Genomic DNA, 23,139 nt, shown 5'->3' with positions numbered 1-23,139 from the left:
GGTAGAAAAAGGGTAAGAACAATGCTTGCCCATCAGGTGGGGCGGGGGCAGACTGAGAAGGGGCCTTCGGGTGATGGTGTGTTCTGCACTCTGGGGTCATCTGGGCTGCGTGGGCACAGGCATTTCTCAAACCTCATGGACTAAGACACTTAAAATCTGTGCGTTTCATTGTCTTCCAGTTTGTCTCAGAAACAACTGAAAGAAAGTAATGTTGAACTCTAATGTATGCATGCTGAAATGTGTATGGGCAAAATGTGCTGATGCCTGCAGTTTATTGTTAAAAGAGGAAATTAAATGAATTAAATGTACTAGAAAAAAATAAAACACACTAGTTTCATAAAAGAATGTTAAAAAGCAAATTCTAGATGAAGCAAAGACACAAAAATAGTAAAATTCTAGAAAAAAGCTTAAATCAATGTATGTGTATTCTGGGAATGGAAAAGATCTTTCAAGGAAAACATAAACCCAGAAGCAAAAGAGAAAAAGACTGATAAGTCTGAGTACACAAAAATTAAACACGTATGGTAAAAAAAAAAAAAAAAAAAAGCAAGTCACAAAACAAGCAAAGGTCAATAACAAACTGGAAAAACATTTGCAACACCCACTGAAGACAAAGGGCTCTTAATTTATGAGGGATTCACGTATATTAATAAGAAAAAGATCATAATCACCCCCAAATTGATAAAAGATAGAAATAGTAAGTTTAAAACGGGAAAACTAAGACCAAAACAAATGAAAATGTGCTCAAATCTCATTCATGATTAAGGGATACATATAAACAATAAGACACCATTTCTCTGACGCACTAAGACAACAAAATTGACACGCTTGATCATGCCCACAATAGTTCACAGTTGCAAAAACCTGAAAACAGCCCGAATATCCATCGACCGGGACCATCTACATCAATACAACGTGATGGAACAGAAGATAGCCATGGAACAGAATGAGGTAGGGCTCCATGTGTGTCCTGGGGAAGTCTTCAAGATACAATAGTACATAGTTTTAAAAAAGATACGTTAAGTAAAAGATGGGAGGGAGGGGGAATATTGAGCAGTGCATAAAGGAGAGGGGAAAAGTGTATAAAGCACACTGCAATTCCTCTTCCGTCTGCCAAAGGAGCGATAAGTACTGTTAGCTGGAGTTCCGTTGAGACAAATGACCAGTGGGCAGGGGAAGGGGCAGGAGAGCTGTACTGCTCACTGTGTGCCCGTCTGTCCTGTTTGTTTCCACCCTTAAAGGTTTACCATGATTTATCTCAGCAGGGGTCTAATGGGCAGACAGACTACAGTTCATTCATTGCTTTCTTATATTTTTATATTAGAAAAAACAGTAATTGTTTTTTACAAAGATGTTAAACCAAAACATACACAATTACAAAATATATATACACATACAAACATATATACACATCGTTGGACATTAAGCACAGGGGAAGGCCTGCCGTTCCATTTCAGATACTGACTATCCAAATGTATCACGCACACGGTTAACATTACCCAAAGATGTCCAGTACCTCGTCAATATCCATGAATCTGCTGTGAGTCTCCATGTCACCTGGTGATGTAAGGCCAGGGGCACGAACTATCAGTGACTACAGAAGGAAATCCGAGAGGCTCATCTGAGCAATGTCCTGACCACGTGTGATCCGTCTGTCCTTATGCCACCTCACGACTAGGATTCAGAGGCTGATCTTCGAATCAGGTCTCCAAAATAAGCAGTGATTGTCTTCAGTTTATTATTAAGAAAGTTTTGTTCTATTTCCACTTGCCCTCCAGGCCCGGCTAAGGAGGCCACCTAAAAACAGGAATGGAAGAAAGTCATACATAACATAAGCATCATTTCAAACTAAATCCTTCATTTACATAAATGCTTCATCAAACAAGACGACTCTGGCTTTGGATTTAAGTCTTTCAAATAAGGAGGCCTCTCAAACGTTCACTGTTACTCCCACGCAGGTTCGCCAGAGTATGTGGTGGCAGAGACACTTGTTTCTAACACATCTGATCATATGGGTAAGACCACTGTGCTAGGTTTCTGGGCAGAACCCAATCTCTCCACTGGGAGAAGCTCAAGTCCTCAGAGGGGGAGAAAATGAACATAGACTTCCCAAATACCAGGTTTATTTATGAAGATAGAAACTTAAGGGAGAGCTCCCTCCCTGAGAGGTTCTGTCCTGTTCAACTTGCCCTCCCACTCATAACCACAGTTACGGAGCACCTGCCACCCACTGCCAGGGCCCCCCCAGAGAGCAAGATGGACGCGATCCCACTCTCCCGTGACAGTTCTAGTCTCTGCTACGCACTTTCTCCTTCTCTTGTGCTGTGGTCCCAGCCAGAACCACTTCCTCCACCTGTTGCTCCTGTGAATTTTTAAAAATGTTTTATTTATTGTTGAGAGAAAGCAAGAGCAGAGCAGGGGCAGAGAGGGGAGGCAGAGGACCCGAGGTGACCTCTGCACTGAGAGCAGTGAGCCCGAGGAAGGGCTGGGACTCACTGTGTGATCATGACCCGAGCTGTCGGACACGCAGACTGACTGAGCCACCCAGGCGCCCCTTGGGTGTGTATTTTCAAGACCCCCTACATTTTGAGGTCTACTAGGAAACAGTCACCAACCTTTTATTAGGAAGCTAAAAGCACCATCTCCTCTCCCCCTCCACACAGTTAACATCAAAAGGATGCTTCAGACTAGCAAGGCTGTACCCAAAGTTTTAAAAACAGATAAAGTTTTGGTTTATTCCAACGACTTTTCATTCTCAGGTCTATTAACTAGCAAATATATTACCTTCTAAACCCATGATTCGATTACCAGAGATCAGCTTTATCAAGGGGGCAGAAAGAATGATTCCAGGGCAGGACACTGCAGTGGGAGAGCCCTGGGGGTCTGAGAATCGAAGACACTGAGCACTGGAAGGGACGCCCAAATACCGGGGTCAGGTTCCAACAAAGGGGACATGTGGTTTCTGTAGTGAAATCTGTAATCCTAGTTGGCAGTGCTGAGTACTTTGCAGAGGTGCTTGGAGAACGAGAGATCTAATCTCGGCGGTATCACACATGCCACACCAGTATCTGGCAGAAGGGAAGATTTTTTGTGCATCACCAATGAGTATGTATTTTAAAGCATTTCAACTTCCTCTTAGAAAAAAAGTCACAGATACAGAAATAGGGAAGAAACCACAGGTCATTCTAAAAGAAGCTGTCCCACTAAAGAAGTTAATATCAACATCAACACCCACCTGCAAAAAAAATCACAAAAGAGATGGCTGTGTTTTTATCAATAGGAATAGCTGATAATCCTGGTCAAACACAGTATCTGTCCTAATGATAAAAAGCACACGTGTATCCCACTATTTACTAATAAGGAGTACATTAAAGTAAAACTTTAGAAATTAGAAGTAGCCAACTAGTCTCTAAGTAGCAATTATAAGAATAATTGTTTCTTCTATTTTGGTATCTTTATGGGAGTCTGATTTTTCTTTTTACACTTCTTTTTTTTTTTTTTTTTTTTAAAGTAGGCTCCACACCCAACCTGTGGCTTGAATGTATAACCCGGGGACTGAGAGTTACATGCTCCTCCAGCTGAGCCAGCCAGGTGCCCCAGCTGGTCTGAGTTTTCATAATGGCAAAATGAAAACTTTTGTCTTTAAACAATAAAAGGCATCTGACTAGTATATCTAAAATAGAATTACTTCATGGTACTTTTTCTAGGAGTTGGATATAATTTAGGTGCAGTATTTCTCCTGTTCCTTGATTTACTCAGAGAAGGGACACTGGCAAGCTGAAGTTTTCTCGGGGGAGGCGGGGGCTGGTGGTGGTGGTCAGGGAGGAGAGAGGAGGGCAGGGTAAGAGAACCTGACTTGAAACCATAGCAAAATCTACCAGGATAGGCCTAGCAGAAAACCAAGAGCAAAGTCAGAGCCAAATCTGAGTACCAGTTCTACCATCAACTTAGAAGGGTCTGAAAAACAGGACTACTAGCTATGTCCCTATAGAGTGCACTTCGTGAGCCACAAATAGAATTACATTAAAACAAATCTCTGAGGGGCTCCTAGGTGGTTTGGTCAGTTAAATGTCTGACTTCGGCTCAGGTCACCATCTTGGGGTTTCGTGAGTTTGAGCCCCGCACTGGGCTCTCTGCAGTCAGCACGGAGCTTGCTTTGGATCCTCCGTCCACGCCGCCACCCCTCCCCTGCTCGTGCACTCTCAAAAATAAATAAACTCAAGAAAAACCCAACAAATCTCTGAGAAAGTGGGGTACTTTTGTCCCCTTCCTCCCCACCTTTTAGAGGTTGCCTGGACTGGAGTGCTTTGGATAGAAAAAGGAATGGAGAGGTGCTCACTACATGAGAGGCTTCCCAGATCTGCTGCAAAATGGTTAATGAGTTATTTTATTCAAAAACGATTTACTGAATGTGTAGAAGTTTCTGTTGCAGGCAGTGGAGTGTAGCAAAGACACACACACAAAAGCCTCTGCTGGGAGAGTCAGATGATAGACAAAAAACAAGTGGCATTATTCCTGATACTGAGGAAAAGGTGGATCTATGTCAAAATATAACGAGGAAACTTGTATCTATTTAGTGTTTAGAAACTTAAAATATTACTCTCACATGTTCTAATTCAACACAATTTCTAACTTCAGTGTTTTTGCACTTTTCATGTTTTTACAACTATATATATTTTATTTTTTTAAGTTCTTTTAAATGTTTAACTACTTAGAGCTTGCATACACACGTATAAGCAGGGAAGGGGCAGAGAGAAAGGGAGAGAGAGAACTCCAAGCAGGCTGTGCACTGTCAGTGCAGAGCTTGATGCAGGGGCTCAACCTCACAGACCATGAGCTCATGACCTGAGCCCAAAACAAGAGTCAGATGCTTAACTGACTTGAGCCACCCAGGTGCCCCGACTATATATATATATGTATATTAAAGGTTAGAATTCTTGAGTTGAAAAGACAATAAAGACTGTGAAGTTCAAACCAATAAGTAACTTTGTTTTAATCAAACCTAATGCCATTAATTTCCAGCTGTCTGTATTTTTCACTAGCAGGTTTAAACGACAAAATATTATTTGATTCCTTCCTCTCTCTTAAAGTTTAATAAATTGACAGAGAGAGAAAAGGAGGAAAGGAGGGGGCAAGACAGGAAAGGGAGAGTAAAGGGCAGGTAGGGAGGTAAACAGATAAAGGTTATTACCTCTGCCGTACATAGTGCGTTTCTGGCATATTGCCCAAGCATACTAGATTTACCAAAAGAAATCTCGATTCATTTAGACTGGAGCTAGAATGGAGGCTGTGACCCTCATCAACTAGATTTTATAACAGCTGTTCCTTGGAAACTGGGAAAGAAGAAATGGATAAAGATTGTGGTAAAGGTGTGACTTTAATAAAAACGGAAGATTTAAGAGTCAATTAAACATTCAAAAGCACATTTCTTTCCCCTTCCTTCCTTTTTCTTTTTAAGTAAACTCTGTGCCCAACACAGGGCCTGAATTCACAACCTCGAGATCAAGAGTCTCATGCTCTATTGACTGAGCTAGTTAGGCACCCCTGCATTTTTTTTTCAAAAGCAAACTGATTTGAAGTAAGTATGTATGGCAGCTGAACAAATGAAAGAAAGTAACAACCAAACTGGATCCTAAGGTAAAAAATATATAATGAATACTAAAGGCAGGAACTTTATTGTAAGATGCAAAAAAATCAGAGCACAGAAAAAATGTCCTATTACTACACCACAGAAGTGATTATATCTGCAATATGCAAAAACTTGATTATATGCAAGTTACATCTGGTGAAAATGAAGAGTATTTCTTATAGGGCCTACAGATTTCTGCAAACTGGTTAAAAACATTTTTTTAAGTTTATTCGTTTTTGAGAGACTGAGAGAGACAGAGTGCGAGTGAGGGAGGAGCACAGAGAGGGAGACACAGAATCCGAAGCAGGCTCCAGGTCTGAGCTGTCAGCACAGAGCCTGATGCGGGGCTCGAACCCACGAATCGTGAGATCATGCCCTGAGCCGAAGTCGGACGCTTAACTCCCTGGATTTATGCCAAGTAGTGACAGGAGCCGCAATTATCTGAAATATTATTGGCTGTGACTAGAAACTAGTGCTTTGCCAATGTGTTCTTTTGTGACATTCATTAATAATTGCACACAAATGAAAGTAAGCTGGATAAAATCTTTCTGATGAACAGTTCTCCGGGAGGCAACAGGTAATCTTTTTTATTAGCAAAAAACCAGGGAATACTCAAAACTTATATTAAGAGGAGTTCCATTTCTCTGCATATGGTAAACAGAAAGGAGAGTTCCATGTTTAAGTGAATGAATCTTAATATTTTTGCCAATAGTTTTTCAGATAGTTCGAATCCTAGCTCAGGCTCTCACAAATACCATTTGTTTCTTTCTTTTTTCGAATATTTGCTTGTTGACTAAAACAAGCAGGATTTTGAAAAGCCACCACTGTGAAGAGGAGCACAGTGGTGACAGGTCACAAGAATTCTCCTGAGCATCAAAAGCTTACCTACATGACTGTCTCAGAAGGCTACCAAAAACCGGCTCACTAGGCTTTGCTCCTTACTCATTCTCAGAGCTGGATACTGGAAACAGGAAGACAGCTCTTAAACTCAATGAGTTACATAAAGCACAACAGACCAGAGAATCCAGAAGCCCCCCAGCTGTTGGTACAGGAGTTGTTTGTAGCACTGGGTGGCACTCTTCTATTTTTTTAAGTTTATTTATTTTGAGAGTGACAGAGTGCAAGTGGGGGAGGGGCAGAGAGAGAGAGAATGCCAAGCAGGCTTCCTTCCCACTGCTAGCGCAGAGCCCGATGTGGGGCTCAAACCATGAACTGGGAGTCTGTGACCTGAGCCAAATCTGAGTCAGACCCTTAACCGACTGAGCCACCCAGGTGCCCCAAGTATTCTTCTATTTTTTTATGCCTACATCACTTATTGAAAAAAGTTACCCCAAAGAGCAAAAGAAATAGAAGAGCACGTCCCGAATCTTATCTGCATTGCCTTTCCGATTCCAGCAAGGAGGCCAGGCACACGAGAACACTGCGGCACAAGGACAGCAGCGCGCGTCACCCAGCACTGGCCCCTGGGGCACAGTAGGCTAATGAACGTCAGAAGCTAAGTGCACTGCGTGTACTAGGCAGTGGGTTTCACTAGGAATGGGAATGGCCCAGGCCCCGGGGCGCCAGCTCCTAGAAGGGACAAGAGAATGCCTGTGGCTGACAAAGCTCAGCAGCAAGTGCCTTTTAGTTTGTGGTCAAGATTTAGCCTTTTTTCTGACCAATCAGGAACACAGCCTAACTGATCCCGCAGATTCTTTGTAATTCCCTCTCTCGTCATATCACATTCTGCTCACTGCTTCCAATCCGAGGTGGGCTAATTCGGGCGTAAGAGATGGACCTGTTCCTCTGGGTAACGAATTCCTTGTTGGTGGGAGACAGCGGGGCACTGTCACTGCGACAGAGGCACCAGGCGACCCCCACACCCCTCCCGTCCGCCCACCCCTAACCTGCGCTGAAAACCCGACCTGCCTACTCTGGAGCGCTGTGACAATCCGATGAAGCGTGCAGGGAAAGCCTCGAACTCACAGACGAGACACGTCTGGGGAACAGCTACATAATTAGGTATCTGTGCTGTAGACAAATGCAGGACGAGTGCACGCTTGAGCGCTCGGAGTCCCGGGGCTGCTGTTTTCAGGTTCAACAGATCTGAGTTCACGGTTCCTACACGCAGCAGACATGCAGCGCAGTTCCTGGTGCTATTTCTATTCCCTCCTGCCGCTGGCTTCTACCTGGGCTCAGGGTCCTCCGCCTGCCGGGGTGACTCCATCCTGCTCAGCACGTGGGCGCGCTGACTACACGACAGCGCTGCCATTATACCAGACTTCCACTACAGAACTTTCCTTTACAAGCATTTGACACAAATTTCTCACCACTCTTCCTATTTAGGAACCGATAAGGCCTTAATTTTTCATTTCTTACGTAAACAGATACTATAACAGCTTAGAACTAATAACAGAAATCAGTGGTAGATCTTTATTGCACTCAGCTAAAAACGAACGCTGAAAATGCCAATGAACTGAATTATACTTGAAATTATATTTTTCCAAAAACATTACCTACAAGTTCCCATTTTTAGAAAAACTTTTAATTACTCAAGCCCCTTACTGTGCTCTTCTCTGTGGTTTTAGGAACGTTACCGTAAGTCCTCCTTTGCCGCCTCCCCGCCCACCTCCCACGAAAGCCATCAGAAGTGTGACGACTGCTGTCAGCAGGGGCGGCCCCCTTCCCAGCCAGCACGCACGGGCTGCAGCGGGAGCCACAGGCACTCGGCCCATGAAGGGCTGTCTTCATTCAACCGCAGTGTTTAGGCCCGAGGACGCTACTTAAGCAATCACAGGGTCAGTCTGGCCTGTGGTATTAGGTCAGCTCGCAAACATGCTCCTGCTGCCTCGGGAAGTAAACCCGGTGGGGACCGGCCTGCTTGTCACGGGGGGTGTGTGTCTGCGGGGGAGCCAGGGAAGGACAGAGCATGTCAGCCAGGCCACGGCCCGGAGTCACCCGAAGCACGGCTGCCTCCTGCCTCACTGCCGAGCACAGTCCCCGGGAGGCCGCTCGATCACCGAGACGAGGACTTTACGGCAAAGGCCAGGCATCTAAGAGAGGACAAGGAGGTGCTGCGCCCGGTCAGCCAGCGTCCCAGTGTCTGCCCCGCAGACGGGGCTCCTCCAGGAGTGAGCTGCCGCCCACGGGGGCTTCCTACCGACATCCTGCTCTGCTCAGCGACCTTGACCCCTGTCGCGCATGTGCACTCTTTAAAACAGGAGCCATACGTATCTGGAATGTCTGGTGGATCCAAAGCTAGTACTGGCTACAACCCGGACCGTGAGAGGCGCAGGCGCCCAGGAGGCGAATACCTGTGTCCTGGGCTCTCTAATCAGTTCCAAAGTTCTAACTGTGACTCCCCTCCACAGAGCCTATCACAGAAAGACTTTCTAAATCATTTAGCTCTTGAGTTGGACAGTGAGAGTGTGGCTAACAAGGGAATATGTGTCCTGTAAGAACCCCACACAGAAAAAGGGAAGAAGAGACTGAGATAATCGGGGACCTAGAAACATATTTTACCAGACACAGAACACAAGTAGCCTCGTCTCCCCCGGGGAAAGACGGCAGGACAGGCTGCGTCTGTGCGGAGTCCGTGCTCGCTTCACCTGCCCGAAATAAAATAGCGGGAGCACAGATCTCCTGGATGGGAGATTAACTGTTCTTCATAGACGTTTCTATGGGGAAATGCAGCCTGAGTTTCACAGACAGCTACGCTCTGGGAACCCCGCCCACACGGAAGCTCGGGGTGCCGCGATCCTCCCAATGTTCCTTCACACAGAAGTTGACTTCTCTGGGCTGCTTTCTCTCATTCTTGCAGAACTGCCTTTTCTCCCATGTTAAATATACAATATATGGACAGACTTTTTTTCATTTTAAAAAGTTGACTTCCTACTGTAATTTGATCCAATTTAATACCAAACAATATAACACAAGTGAAATCTCATTTCCTTTTGGACTTTCAGGATTCTTTAGTCTCGTTACTCCCTCTAAAGGCAGAACTAATCGTGGCAGGTTTCCGAAGTAAACCAAAAACACAAGCTAAAGAAAAAAAGGTTAACCTTCTCCTGGGGAAAATGTTAATTTAACGAGAAAAAACATACTCACTGTAACTTTTGCAGTAAATAGTGAATTTCCTATTGTCATTCACATACTCCAAGAGGCCCATCAAAAAGTAAATATAAGGATCATATAACCACTTTTGAGACTAGTAATACAGAGCATAATATTTACAGGAGCAAATAAGAGTTATGGCATCAACAGGCTCCATACTTTACTTGGTATGTAAAGTATGTACTTGGGAGCCCAGAATGCAAATCAGAGTCATATGACTAGGAGGTACGTACGGGTTCATATAAGATTTGATATAAAAAATGCACGAAGCAGGATAGGCGTTTCTTGTAACTGGCACAGCACGCAGTGTCTGGGAGGTCTAAGGCTCAGACACTGGCTCATAAACAGGTGACAAGCGACAAGATCTGATTTCATCTCCTTTAGCCCCTGAGAGTGAGAGCTCAGGCTTGTTCACCCCACTTACCCTTCTCTTAGCCCAGAGAATACCAACTCCAATAGCATATCACAATCATTTGGGGACTTTAAAAAAATTTATGCATGGGCCTCACTCCAGAAAATAAATCAGAGAGGAATCCTTCCCGGTGGAGCAGGATACTGGTAGTTTTAAAAAGCTGCTTGCTAAAATTATAAAACTCTCAGAAGAGAACACAGGCAAGAATTTCACGGTATTAGATTTGGTAGCAATTTCTTGACTATGACACCAAAAGCACAGGCAACACAGAAAAGAGCTAAATTGAACTTCATCAAAATTACACACTTTGTACAGCAAAGAACACTATCAAGAGAGTAAACAGGCAACGCACAGGACGGGGAAGATGTGGGCAAAGTGCACACTGAGAGGAGACGGACGCCCGGAATAGATGCTCTGGAGAGGGTCAGCAGCACCGCGGGGCGGCGGGGGGTGCGAGTCAAAACTACGACGGACAGCACTTCACACCCACTGGGGCGGCTGCTGTCCGGATGAGACTGCAGCCGGCAGAAGAGCCAGGGGTTAGGGGGTGGAGAGACGGGGACTCTTCATGAACGGCTGGCGGGACGGCAAAATGGGGCAGCCGCCGTGGAGAAGGGCACGGTGGGTCCTCAAAACACCACCCGGAATCACTCCAAGCCAGCAGTTTTGCCTCTGGGCACACACCCAAAAGAACGGCAAGCAGGAACAGGTACTGTGTGCCCACAGCAGCAGCATGCACAGCGGCCGAGAGGTGAAAGTCACTCGGCGTGCGCACCGACGACCGGGTAAACAGTGTGTGGCATATACATACAATGGAGCATTGTTCGGCCTTAAAAAGCAAGGACCTTCCGGCACACGCTGAAACACGGCTGAACTTTTAGGACACTATACTCAGCGAAATAGGCTGGATACAAAAGGACAAATGCTGTGTGATTCCACTGCTCTGAGGTGCCCCGATCAGTCAAATTCATGGAGACAGAGGGCCCGGTGGTCGCCAGGGGCAGGCGGCAGGAGTAATGGGGAGTCAGCGGTTCATGGTCTAGAGGTTCCGTTTGGGAAGATGTCACAGTTCTGAGGCGGACGGTGGGGAAGGGTCCACAAGTGTGAGCGCAGCGGACGCCACTAACCTGTGTGTTTGCGGACGGTTTCTGGTACGCTGTGTGACGTGTATCTTACCGCAATTTAAAAACAGCCACCCAGACATTCCGATTAGTAGCCTGAGCTGAGAGCCAGTGTTCCAAAGACGAGGGAAATAAGCCAAGACTGGGAGGGTGTCACAAACTGACACACGAAAAGGTCTGTTTAGAGAGTATGTTTCTGACGAGAGGATGAGAACAACACGTGATCTGGGAGGTGTGTTCATAAGTTCTATCATCTCTCGATGACGCAAATCACTAGAGATTCTATCAGGTCTATAAATCCTACCACTCCACAAATATGAGACCTTCCATTCTGTCCTCTAGAGAAAGCATGTCATCTTTCCAGCTTGGGCCTCTTCACAGTGTTAGTAACATTTACGTTCTCCTGAAAACTTTGTAATAGGATCTCGCACGTCACAGACACAGGACGCTACTGAAGGTTTCTGGAGGAGAGGGACTGTGTTAAATGCCAGACCCACTGCTCACTTATGCCTCAGGGCCGTCGCCAGGGAGCTGGTAAGCGGCAGGGCCAAGACTAAACCCGGCTGTTTGATCTGACCTCCCTCTGGGCCCAGTCACTGAACATCATCCACACGTTCCCACTGCCGTGTCACTGGTGCTCTTGCCACCTTCTCCTCAACTCTCAACAATCAAAGCTTCCTTGACTTCAAAACCAGTTGACACCCCAGATCATCAGAGCGTTTCCTGAAGTCATGCGACCAGGGCATCGGCACACTTACTCCCCACCTTTCTTAGAAGGCCACACTGTCATTCTGTCCCCATGGCCAAAGCCCGAGGAAGACGCTGAGCTAGTGTGACTGCTGGCTGTCCTAAGACAGCACTGGGGACGCTACAAAGGGAAACCGCCAAACAAAAGGAGCCTCCAGAACCCGGGATGGTCTGAATGTGTGTGCAGGACGCGGGGTGGTGCCTCTGACCTGAGGCAGGAGGCGTGTGCTTGTGAGAAGCAAGACAGGGAGAAGGAAAACAAGAACCAGAAACTCTGCTCCTGCTGCTCTCTCCCCTCCTATCTGGTGTATGCTGCCGCACTTAGAGGGGGCGGGAGCTCTGGCCTGTGTGCAGTCACGGTAGGGCCGTCAGAAGAAATGCCGCTGTGACAGGCGGCCTGAATCCTGCCCCACTCCCCCACCCTTGGCGGCCGTGAGCTCACAGATGACACAAGATTAAAGACCGGGGCCTTTGAATCTGCTTTCGCCTGGCTCCTCCCCAAAAGCGAGGAGCGGTGTCCTGAGCCGGTGTTTGGTGATGACGCGCTGCGGCCCGTGGTTCCTGGGTCGGCGACCCCGTAGCGTACCCACCTTCATCCCGTGAGGCTGTCGCTGGGGCTAACAGGGCGGGCAGCAGCGCCTGGCTGCCCAGGCCACATGTGAGAATGATCTGGCAGCTTTAAAAACCGGGTTAGGCTTAGACAGCTGAAGTTCTTATAAGGGTCCCCAGTGACCCCTGTGCACAGCCGGAGTTGAAGCCAGTTTCCAGCCTGGCCTGTCTCCTTCCACATTACGTGAGAACAGACCACATACATGACGACATCTGAGGACCACAAATATTTCATGGAAGAAAAACAAATCGGTTCTAAATTACATGAAATACAGAAAGCACAGACCAGATTAAGAATTTAAACTTATAGAAACAAGAAGTGAAATTATCAAATAAAAAACAAAAACAGTACAGAAATTTTAAGTATAAAGAATATAATAGTTGAACTAAAAAACACAAGGAATATACTCTTAAGAATGAACTAGATGGAAGACCAGATCTCCCAGAAGAAAAAGGAAGAGAAAAAAACGCCAGGAAATAGAGTTATAAAAGAATAATATGCACATAAGTGATGTCCCCAGAAAAGGGAACAAAGGTGGCATGAAGTTTAGTTGAACAGATAATGGGAGATAATTTCACCAGAATTAGATGAAAAGCTCAGCATGACAGGGTCAGCTCTCAAAGATTCCAAGAGGAGAGAAAGGAAAAACTCAGACCTAGTTACATGAGTAAAATTAAAATATGAAAGACAAAAGATTTTCTACAGAATTCTGATCACGCAGTAACTACACAGAAGTGTTTATAAAAAGCAAATCAACAAAAATATGAAACAAAGACACCATCAAATCCTCATGAGGCAGTTATACCAAATGCAATTTTACCAGAGGAAAAAAATATCATGAAAATAAGTGTTTATGGGAAGAATGGAATGAGGACACTTAACTGTTGGTCTAGTGGCCCACACTCCAAGACAATGGTTAAGACTGCTTCGGGCCAAATTAAGGTTTCATCTGTCTGTGTATTTATTTCTATACTCCTCTTTTGAGGAGTCCCGAAAACCCTACGCTCGAGGCGGGCTTCAGTAAAGTCAGGTCTCGACTCCTGTACGTACGCACACGTAAAACACACATCTGGTCATCCTCTCAGAGCCTACAAAAAGCCCAGAGTATTCTACTCATGTCTACATCCGCGAGGACTGCGGAGACGAAGTGCATGACACAGGCCTGGACTTAATGGCCAGACACCTCCAGTGTTCTAGTAATAGTCAGAAAGTCAGAGACTTCTCCTAAAATACGTTCTCAAAGAAATGCCTTGTCTCTTTTTCTGCCCATTTTTTCTAACAGTTATGCCACAGGCTCATAGAAGTTCTTCGGTAGTGGCTTACCTGGTCAACATCAGCGTTTCTTGGGAGAAAATACACAATATTATTAGTGATCTTCTGGGAAAGCTTGAAGATTTCAAAGGTGGACAGCAGTTAAGGAACAGTAACAAAAACAGCAGCTCCTTTGTGATCAGAGATACGTTCCTAGACCATAACCCAAATGTATTTTGATATGTAACAGTAAGACACACATTTAGATCCTCTAATGGAACCCAAACGAGAATTAAATAGCAGATTTTGTAATTCAGGTGGGTCAAAGATTAGAAGGTAAAAGTGTTCATTCAATTATCCTTGTGGAAGGCAGCCAAGAGTCACAAATACACTCTCTCTTTCTGCCATTTCCTAATTACTGTGAGAACAGAAAGAACAGAAAAGCACACCGCCACCTCTTTCCAGTAAAGAATAAAAGACAAGTAAATCTGGTCATTGTGGTTTACATTCTAAATTTCTAGAATCAGAGTTGACTCCTCTGGAGTACAGATAAAAAAAGGGACAAATAATGTTATCATGAAAGAAAACTTTGCTTCGGTATCTTGGAAAACGGAGAGCAAATACTGGAAGGAAGATGCAAAGAGAATTAGCTCAAGCCCGTGCACGTTGAAGGAAAATTAAAGGATGGTCACCCAGACTCCAAGGACAGGTCTTGAGGACTCTCCCAATTTCCAAGACAATAATTTCAAGCAATTAATACTTGCTACCTCTTGTTTTATAATGACATAATTGGACAGTAACCAAAGGAAATATAACTTCACATTTGCCATTACTCTTGGAAATCAACCACCATTTTATTTTTACATACTGGCTTTCTATGCAAAATAAACTGAAACCTATCAAGTGCTATTATTGGGTATCTCCCCACCTCACTAACCTCTCTCTCCCGGAAACACACACACACATTCATATGCACAACCATTGTCTGAGTAAGTTGTCGGCATTCCAAAGGATATCCATCAGGAGACATCATGGTCCTAATGTCAAAGGTCTCTGCAGTAGCGTAGTCTGGTCCTCCCCAAGGGGGGCTAAGAAATACAACATCAGCCTTTAGATGAGAAGCCAGCAGAAGGAAATCTCCACAGATGAACTCTATCTTGTCTGCTATTCCATAAACTTCGGCATTATTGCGAGCAAGATCAATCTTAACAGGATCAATATCAATGGCAATCACTAAAAGTGGGAAAAGAAGAGATGAGTCAAATGACACTGTTGTATAGAGCAGTTCATCTTCTGAGCAGTCTGCTTTTTTCTCTTTACAAGAACTTTTTTTAAAGACCAAGGGAGTTTGGTACATATACCAGGGATAAAAATTTAATTAAATTTAACCTAAAGATTAGGTTCAAAATACAAAGATTCACTTGTGTAGTACCAAGAAAATGGGACTGACTGACCTGGCTTTCCCAGCCGTGTCACTCAGCCAGCTTCTCCAAAGCAAGCAGTGACAGCAGTCACACAGTATCTACTGAGAGGTAAACCCATGTTCAGCACTGTGCTCTAAACGGCCTGAGCAGCAAACACTTGGAAAGGTCACTGACTGCATGTCAAGCCTATAACACTAGGATTTCAGAAAAGATGAATTTCCTAAAATGAGACACAGCGTCCAAAGACAAATTTGACAACATCTATGGAAGAGCAAATTGAAACACACTTGACAAACCTATAGAACCAATTTACGAAGAAGAAATGTAAAAACATCTGCTGATGATGTTTAATGAGACATCTTAGGAAAGAAGGAACTGACAACGTTATATATTCACCGAATGGGCTTTCATTTAATTTACTGCAATTTCATAATTAGCAATGCAAGCGTCAGTTGATTTTAGCTCACTCGTGTCTTACGGTAAATGACTCAAGTGCACCTGTATGCCAGTGGCAACACTTCATATCAGGGAGTCTACGTGGAACCCCAATGCATACGCCATGGGTGTCTGGAAACAGATGTTTTCTAGCAAATGCTGGTTTCAAAATCTGTCAACACTTTTGAGAAATAATGCACTAAATAATCACCTGAACAATGTATACGAACTCCAATCACATGATAAAAATATGCATCTATGATGCTGTTTTCCTGCTCTAAACAAGTCAACACTCATAAGAGAAAGATGGAAACGTCCTCTCAGCTGTTCGGTCTGCCCCACTTGCGGTGTAGAGACGGACGGGAAGATATGCCGACGACACCAAAAACTCAGTGGGGAAAATGATTGTCAACATCAGACATACTCAGTTAATTCTCATGGTTTCCTCTACATTCTCCTAGAGGTTGCTTACAGAACGTAAGCACTCAATCTATTATGTAAATGAAAATGCTGACAAATGTTGGATAACGTTATATACAGAACTGCATTCTCCGATAATGGGAGCCACTAGCCACATGGGGCTATTACCTTCACATTGATTAAAATGAAATAAACAATGCAGATCCTCAGTCCCACTGCCACATTGTAAATGCTCAACAGCCACATGTGGCCAGTGGCCATCATACCTAGACAATGCAGATATACAACATTTCCATCACACAGAAAATTCTATTGAAGAGCAGTGATACTCGAAGTACAGAGAGGGGAAGATCTTTAACATCAAAATGCAAAACTTCGTGGGTTCTCTAACATACAGCTGAGTATGTGAACAGACAACAACTATCTGAGTAGAAGGAAGTAGGTGGCACAAAGGGATCATGTCAGTTACACACAATGCTATATACTCACACGTGGATGGATATATATACACACATATGTGTGTGCATACTGAAGTATGATTATATGCATATGTGTGTGTGTGTATATATATCAACACACACAGAGATACGTAAGCACACAATTATACTTCAGATGTTTGGAATTCCCTCCCACGGTACAGCACATACAAAATATTAGGCATCTGTGAGCTGTTGCTGCTTGTTTGGGAAAGGTCACAGGACGCCACTATGCTGACCAGGCTTGAGGAGTCCGAAGCTTCCCATTCCACATGCTACAAAGACAGATGGCAGATCACGAGAGTGCCAGGGAGGCATGGTGTTTGCTTTCTGCTTCCCTTTCCTCCCAGGTGCTGGCTATCTTATTCACGTGCGTGAACGTGATTAAAAGGCCCTAGGGCGCTGTGATGACAGGTGGATCTGGGAGAACACGGCAGAAACAGACTTCCTTTAGCTTGGGAGCCACATTAGACATTTTCCTTTACCAAATATGTACTAAGCTGCAGAAGGCCTTGGCTACAGACCTATATTCACCGAAATACAAACCTACAATATTCCGTGCCATTATATTTGAAAAAATATCCAGATCTATTTGCTGCTTTATTGGAGGGCAGATATTTTAACTGTCACGTTATGATCCAATGTCAAAATAAGACCAATTTGACAACTTTTGAGGAAAACTCATTTTCATGCAATAAAGAGATTTGAGCTCCTAGGAATGGCTTATCTGACAAATACAGGGAGGAAATTTCAGAGTAAATAATGAATTCATGGAAAACAAGAAAATAATTCCTACTCCAATAACTATGAAAACTTTCATTCAGGCTATTAGGAGACCATATAAGATAAGCAATGCCATGCCCGAGAGCATGACTAAATGAGGGTCACAGCTCGTCTTACATTTTACAGTTCACATTAAGTTTTCCTCCATCATTGTTAGCTTCTATGTTATGCTTCCAGAATCATGCTTTCCTATTTAACATTAAGAACTTTATATAAACTGAGACTTAACTGTAATTCACTGAAATGGAAACTACATGTACAACAGAAAGATGTTGGCAGGAAAAAGAAGCATCTTCAGAGTATGACTGATGTCTTTAAAATGTCACATTATACTACGCTTTTGAAACAATTTAGAAAGAACAGGGATATCACAAAAAACTGGCCTCATGGCTCAGCTATGCCAATCCGGGTGGACTGCTCAAGCTTATACAGCTTTCTCTTCCCTGGGAAACAGCACACGCACTACGTACTTGACATAGTTCTCGACAGATCCAGAGAAATAGAGGTTTTCTTTTTTCGTGATTCCAAAGTCAAACACGAGGATGATCTACTACTTGAAAGGTTTTTAGAGTCTTATGATGTGAAAGCTGAAAGGTATTACAGAGATTATCTCAATTTAAGGTCTCCTTTAAACTGAGGTGAAATGATGTCCAAAGTCATCAAGGTGGCTAAACTGTGCCTCCCTATCCACTCTTGTAAAGAATGGCTTCCCGTGTTACAACTGGTAGTTTTCTACAATGTCATGAATCTTGGCTTCACCAAGTTGTGTCTGTGTAATCCTGGGCAAGTCATTTCATCTCTTTATTTCTGCCTATTTGTGAAACACAGACAGTAAAAGATGCACCTCACACGATCGCTGACTAGTAAGTGTATACATATTAAGTACTTACACTGGTATGTGATAGAAAGTGTATGGCTCAATATATGCTACCTAGTATTATTATTATTTTTAAATGTTTATTTACTTATTCTGAGCTGTCAGCACAGAGCCCCACTTGGGGGGCTCAATCTCATGAATTGTGAGACCATGACCTGAACCAAACTAAAGAGTTGGACGCTTAACTGAGCCACCCAGGCACCCTGCTGTTATTACGTTGAATATTTGGCATTACATTACTAATTATATAGAATATCTCAGCATAGATAGGCTGAAGCAAAAGGAAACTTTTTATTCAAATAAACTGAAAATAAATTACTTTCTTCCATTGATGGCCAATTACCTCTCTTTCCTGTTAAGGCAAACTGGATGGTATTTCCTCCGACTCCACAAAACGCATCCACCACGACGCCACGCGTGAAGGACTGGCTGACGCGGCCAGCAATGTGCTCCGCGATCTTCTCGGGAGTCACCGAAAACCAGCCCTCTGCAGCAGAAAAGCATGCCCGTGAGACGTGCCCTTTCCAGAAGCCGGCCCAAGCACAGACGTCACAGCAAACAGGACTGTGTGTTTTATATACCTGAAACATCTCGTTTCTCTTTTCAAAAGATTATAAACAGATTAGTTTTTTTTAAGTTCAACAGAGCTTGTTATAAAAAACAGTACCGTTCCCATTCCCAATTTTCACAGAAGCAACCACTCAGTTCTTGCCTGATGCTTTTATAATACACTTCCAATAACTGAATGCAATTTTAGTTCTTCTGTGAAGTATAAATGACAATTATGGAAAATGGAAAGTTAGCTATTCAACCGGCCATCTCCCCAAACTCCACTGAGTTTCCTGATTACTTTATTTCTAACAGGGAAGCGCTGACCCAGATTTGCACTTGACACTTTGGAAAAATTTGTACATTTCCAAAGGGTCAGGAGAATCAAGAAGCTGACAGCAAAAGGCCACGCAGCTGTGGGAATCGTAAATCCCTCTTCATGTTCAGAAACGGGGACCTGGACCCCCTCCAAAAGAAAGGACACTGAAGGCTTTCTTGGCTGGCTCCATAACCTGGTCTCTTTCTTTCCTCCCATCTCTGCCTCCATCTATTAAATCTTACATTTGGTGCCGAAACCCGGGAGGAGATAGCAGCTCAGCAGCTGGCTTCTAGCTGAGCTCTCTCCTTCCCGATTCGGGGATCTCGCCTTGGTGCTGAAATGGAAACTGCCCCGAAGGCCGGGGCCCTCCTGTGGAGCTTCTGGTCCAGGATCTGAACCCTACCCCACCAACTAATTGGGTGAATGTGAATGTGCAACTCAGTCTGGCAAGCCTGCCGAGTGTCTATGGCAACACTGGAACAGCTTCCGATCCAAGTAGCCAGAGACCTGACGCTGCATCAAAACACCAAAAAGGTCGGAATGCAAGAGTCACCTTGGGACAGTGACCGAGTGGCCATTTCTCTGGGGGCTGGAGGAGGACACGTGCACAGACGACCCCCCACCCCTCACCTGCAGACCTGGGATGTCCTGCCCCATTTGGAAGCAGCCAATCATGAAGCTCCAGCTTCCCATCACCCTGACAGACAAGGCGACCTATTCCATCCCGCCAGGTCCCTGAAAGGCCCTTATTTGATAATCTGCCCTCCTAAGGTCAAACCCAGAACTCCCTCACCCATAAAACCCCCTCCCGCCCATCGCCTATCAGGCTCAACCTCCCCGACTTCCTGCTCCCGGGTCATGGGACCTCGCCCGGGAATCGCAGATCCCAATAAAGGCTTTCTTGGCTCCAAAAAAAAAAAAAAAAAAAAAAAGAAAGGATACAAGGATACTGACTTCCTTTCCTAATAGAAGAAATTAAGATGTTTTTCAGAAAGAGATTTCTTCTGAACAAAATCATTCACCAATTTTCCTGTTCCCTTTCTTTTTTTTTTAAATGTTTTATTTATTTTTCATACAGAGAGAAACAGAGCATGAGAAGGGGAGGGGCAGCGAGAGAAGGAGACACAGAACCGGAAGCAGGCTCCAGGCTCTGAGCTGGCTGTCAGCACAGAGCCTGACGCGGGGCTCGAACCCACGAACGTGAGATCTGACCTGAGCCGAAGCCGGAGGCTTAACCGACTGAGCCACCCAGGTGCCCCTCCTGTTCCCTTTCTTCACCAAAACTTTAAATGGCTCCTCATTGTTGCAAGAATATAAATATAAATTCCTTTTGTAGAGTTAAAAAGCTCTTATCCAGCCTTATTTCTCCAAACTCCTAGGTACTTTCTTCAATACCCAGCGTTCTGTAAATTACTAGAAGAGGTTCACAGAACCCAAATTTCTGACCCCAGACCAAGCCTCCTGGTTTTGAGGGTTAGTAAAGACCGATGCTCAGGCAGCCCCGACGCGAAGCACTGGTTTGCAGGACGGAACTGAGGAGGCGCTCTGGACACAGCAGGGCCCTCACGGAAGAGCTCCGAGTCCAGTGTTAACTCGTCAAATTACACCCTGCACGCTGCGTACGTGTTTGTCAGATGTTCTGGGAATAATCTACAGATTCCTTTTGCGATCTCTCCTAAAATGCTACAAATACATATTAAACCTGAATGTGAAGTTTTAAAATACATATATACTCAAACTGAGAGACACTGTAGAAAATAACTGGCCACTTTTCTTTGGAAAATGTCAAAGTCAAGAAAGACAAAAAAGGCTGAGGAGCTATTCCAGGTGAAAGGAAACCAAAAACACATGAAACTAGATGCAATACATGATCCTCAGGTAGAAGAAAAAAGATGCCATAAAGGACACGATTCGGGTAACAGACGAAACTAGAGTCTGGCCTGCAGAACAGAGCACTGCAGCAAGGTGAAGTTACATGAAGGACCCTTGCACAACTTCAGAAAACACACACACACAGGATTGCTCAGAAACACACACACAGACAAAATGATCGCGCAAATGTGGCAGAATGTTACAAAGTCAGATCTGGGGAAAGGGCATTATGCATTTTTTTTTTACTCTTCCTGCCACTTTTCTGTAAGTTTGAAGTTATTTCAAGACAGTGTCTGAAGAAATCACACCTACGTTACCTCTGTCCAGCTTGATCCCATCGTCAAAGCGGGAGAAGAGCCTGTAGCGCTGGGCCCAGTACTTGGCCAGCTCGGGCACCGCGGCTATCTCGGGAGGCAGGCCAGTCACCCTTCTGTTCCTGCTCTTCTTCTTCTTCTTCTTCTTCTTCTTACTTTCAGCTGAAATAAAAGAGTATAAAAAACACAGATGCTCACTATGAACAAAAAATCACAGATGAAGTTATCTGAAAGTGCAGCCACATCCCACACTCACAATTCGGGAATGCACCCAGAACACATGCATGCAATGGCACCCCTGGAGAAGCAGGGGGTCCGATGCAAACAGCAGGGACTTTAGGTTACAGCTTCTGTTGTGCTGCTGATCAGCTCCATGAGCTTGGTACAGAAACCCAGGCTCATGAAGATCTAAGTTTTAATTCCTCAGAAGGAATGAATGAATAGTATTTTCTCTACTTACTTCACAAGATTGTTAGCGGATGTGTAGAGACACTGTATAGATATAAAAGTTATTACTTCTGCTACATAAGGCACTACTTCAGTTGGTCAATTACAGAAATCCAATCATTGTTCTTCCCTTCTTTAAAATAAAATCTCCCAGACTGACTGAGTCCTAACTTTCAGCTTGGTCAATCCTCTGAACCCAGACATGACCTGAAGAACCCATGACCTAAAGGAAATTAAAACAGGTCACTGCTTTGATGTTAATAGAAAAGGATCTCATTCATTCAGAGATGGACTTTCTCTTTTTCTTCTATTTTTTAGACTTTTATTTATTTTTGAGAGAGACAGAGACAGAGTGTGAGCAGGGGAGGGTCAGAGAGAGAGGGAGACACAGAAACCGAAGCAGGCTCCAGGCTCTGAGCTGTCAGCACAGAGCCCGATGTGGAGCTCAAACCCATGACTGTGAGGTCATAACCTGAGCCGAAGTTGGACACTCCACCGAACGAGCCACCCAGGTGCCCTGAAATAAAAAGAATTCTTAAAAGAAAAACCCTGACAGTACCAAATTCTAAGAGGGATAAAAGTCACTTTCAGCCCAGGGAACAGGGCCGCGGCAAAGACCTGTGTTTGCGGAGCAGAGGCACTCCGCCTTCCCACACGCAGCCCCTGGCGTCAGGGTGCTTGCTCAGCCAGGGCCGCAGTGTTCTGGCCCCAAATCACAGCCACCAGCCCATTTACACTTCCTATGTGTTCCCTCCACTTAAAACCAACAGCGGTGAGAGGTGCCTGGGTGCTCGGGTGGTTGTGTGTCTGACTCTCGATGTCGGCTCAGGTCATGACCTTAGGGTTGTGGGATCGATCCCCACATTCTCTCTCGGCCCCTCCCCGCATGTGCACGCATGCTCTCCCCCACCTCAAAATAAAATAAAGTAAAGTGAAGTAGGGGTGAATCCTTAGGTAGAGATGACGAGTAAGTGTCAGTCAGGGAAGCACACCCTCTGACTGCATCCGCGAGCGGGAGCAGATCTGGTCTCACCCGCAGCGTCTGCCTGAGGAGAGTCTGGGGCGACCTGAGCAGCGCAGTCTCCCTTATCAGCACGAGCCGTCCCTGGGCCGTCTCCTTCACTGTCTCCTGCTTCAAGTTCCCCGGCCGCGGATACGGCCCGACACGGTCCAGGTCCTCGCTGGCTCGCCTCCAGCGGGTCATCGCCCGTTCTCACAGACGTGTCTTGCTCCTCTGAATCACTGCTTGTGCACGAGTCCTGTAAGTTGTCCGGTGACACTGCCTCTTCCACCGGGTCACTGACCCATCTTAGGAACTTTTCTACCTGAAATTGTAAGTCGTCACAGGCACGAATGAATTC

The 23,139-nt window shown here is 44.8% G+C and overlaps 1 protein-coding gene across 2 annotated transcripts in view; it reads right to left on the bottom strand.

Annotated features, from left to right (window-relative positions):
* Positions 1–678: 678 nt before the first annotated feature.
* Positions 679–23,139, bottom strand: part of TGS1 (trimethylguanosine synthase 1) — a 41,644-nt gene continuing 19,183 nt past the window's right edge. The window contains exons 8-13 of one of the 2 annotated variants that reach the window (XM_029923599.1): positions 22,812–23,103; positions 21,335–21,493; positions 18,621–18,764; positions 14,879–15,095; positions 13,935–14,013; positions 679–1,797 (exon numbers count right to left, since the gene is read on the bottom strand). In XM_029923599.1, coding sequence (XP_029779459.1) covers positions 1,675–1,797; positions 13,935–14,013; positions 14,879–15,095; positions 18,621–18,764; positions 21,335–21,493; positions 22,812–23,103 — 1,014 coding nt within the window. In that variant the 3' untranslated portion in view covers positions 679–1,674. The remainder of the gene's footprint in view (positions 1,798–13,934; positions 14,014–14,878; positions 15,096–18,620; positions 18,765–21,334; positions 21,494–22,811; positions 23,104–23,139) is intronic. The other variant, XM_029923600.1, reaches the window with a different exon arrangement.

Source organism: Suricata suricatta, chromosome 15, assembly GCF_006229205.1.
Source record: "Suricata suricatta isolate VVHF042 chromosome 15, meerkat_22Aug2017_6uvM2_HiC, whole genome shotgun sequence".
NCBI lineage: Eukaryota > Metazoa > Chordata > Mammalia > Carnivora > Herpestidae > Suricata > Suricata suricatta.
This window is presented reverse-complemented; position numbering and strand designations above follow the sequence as displayed.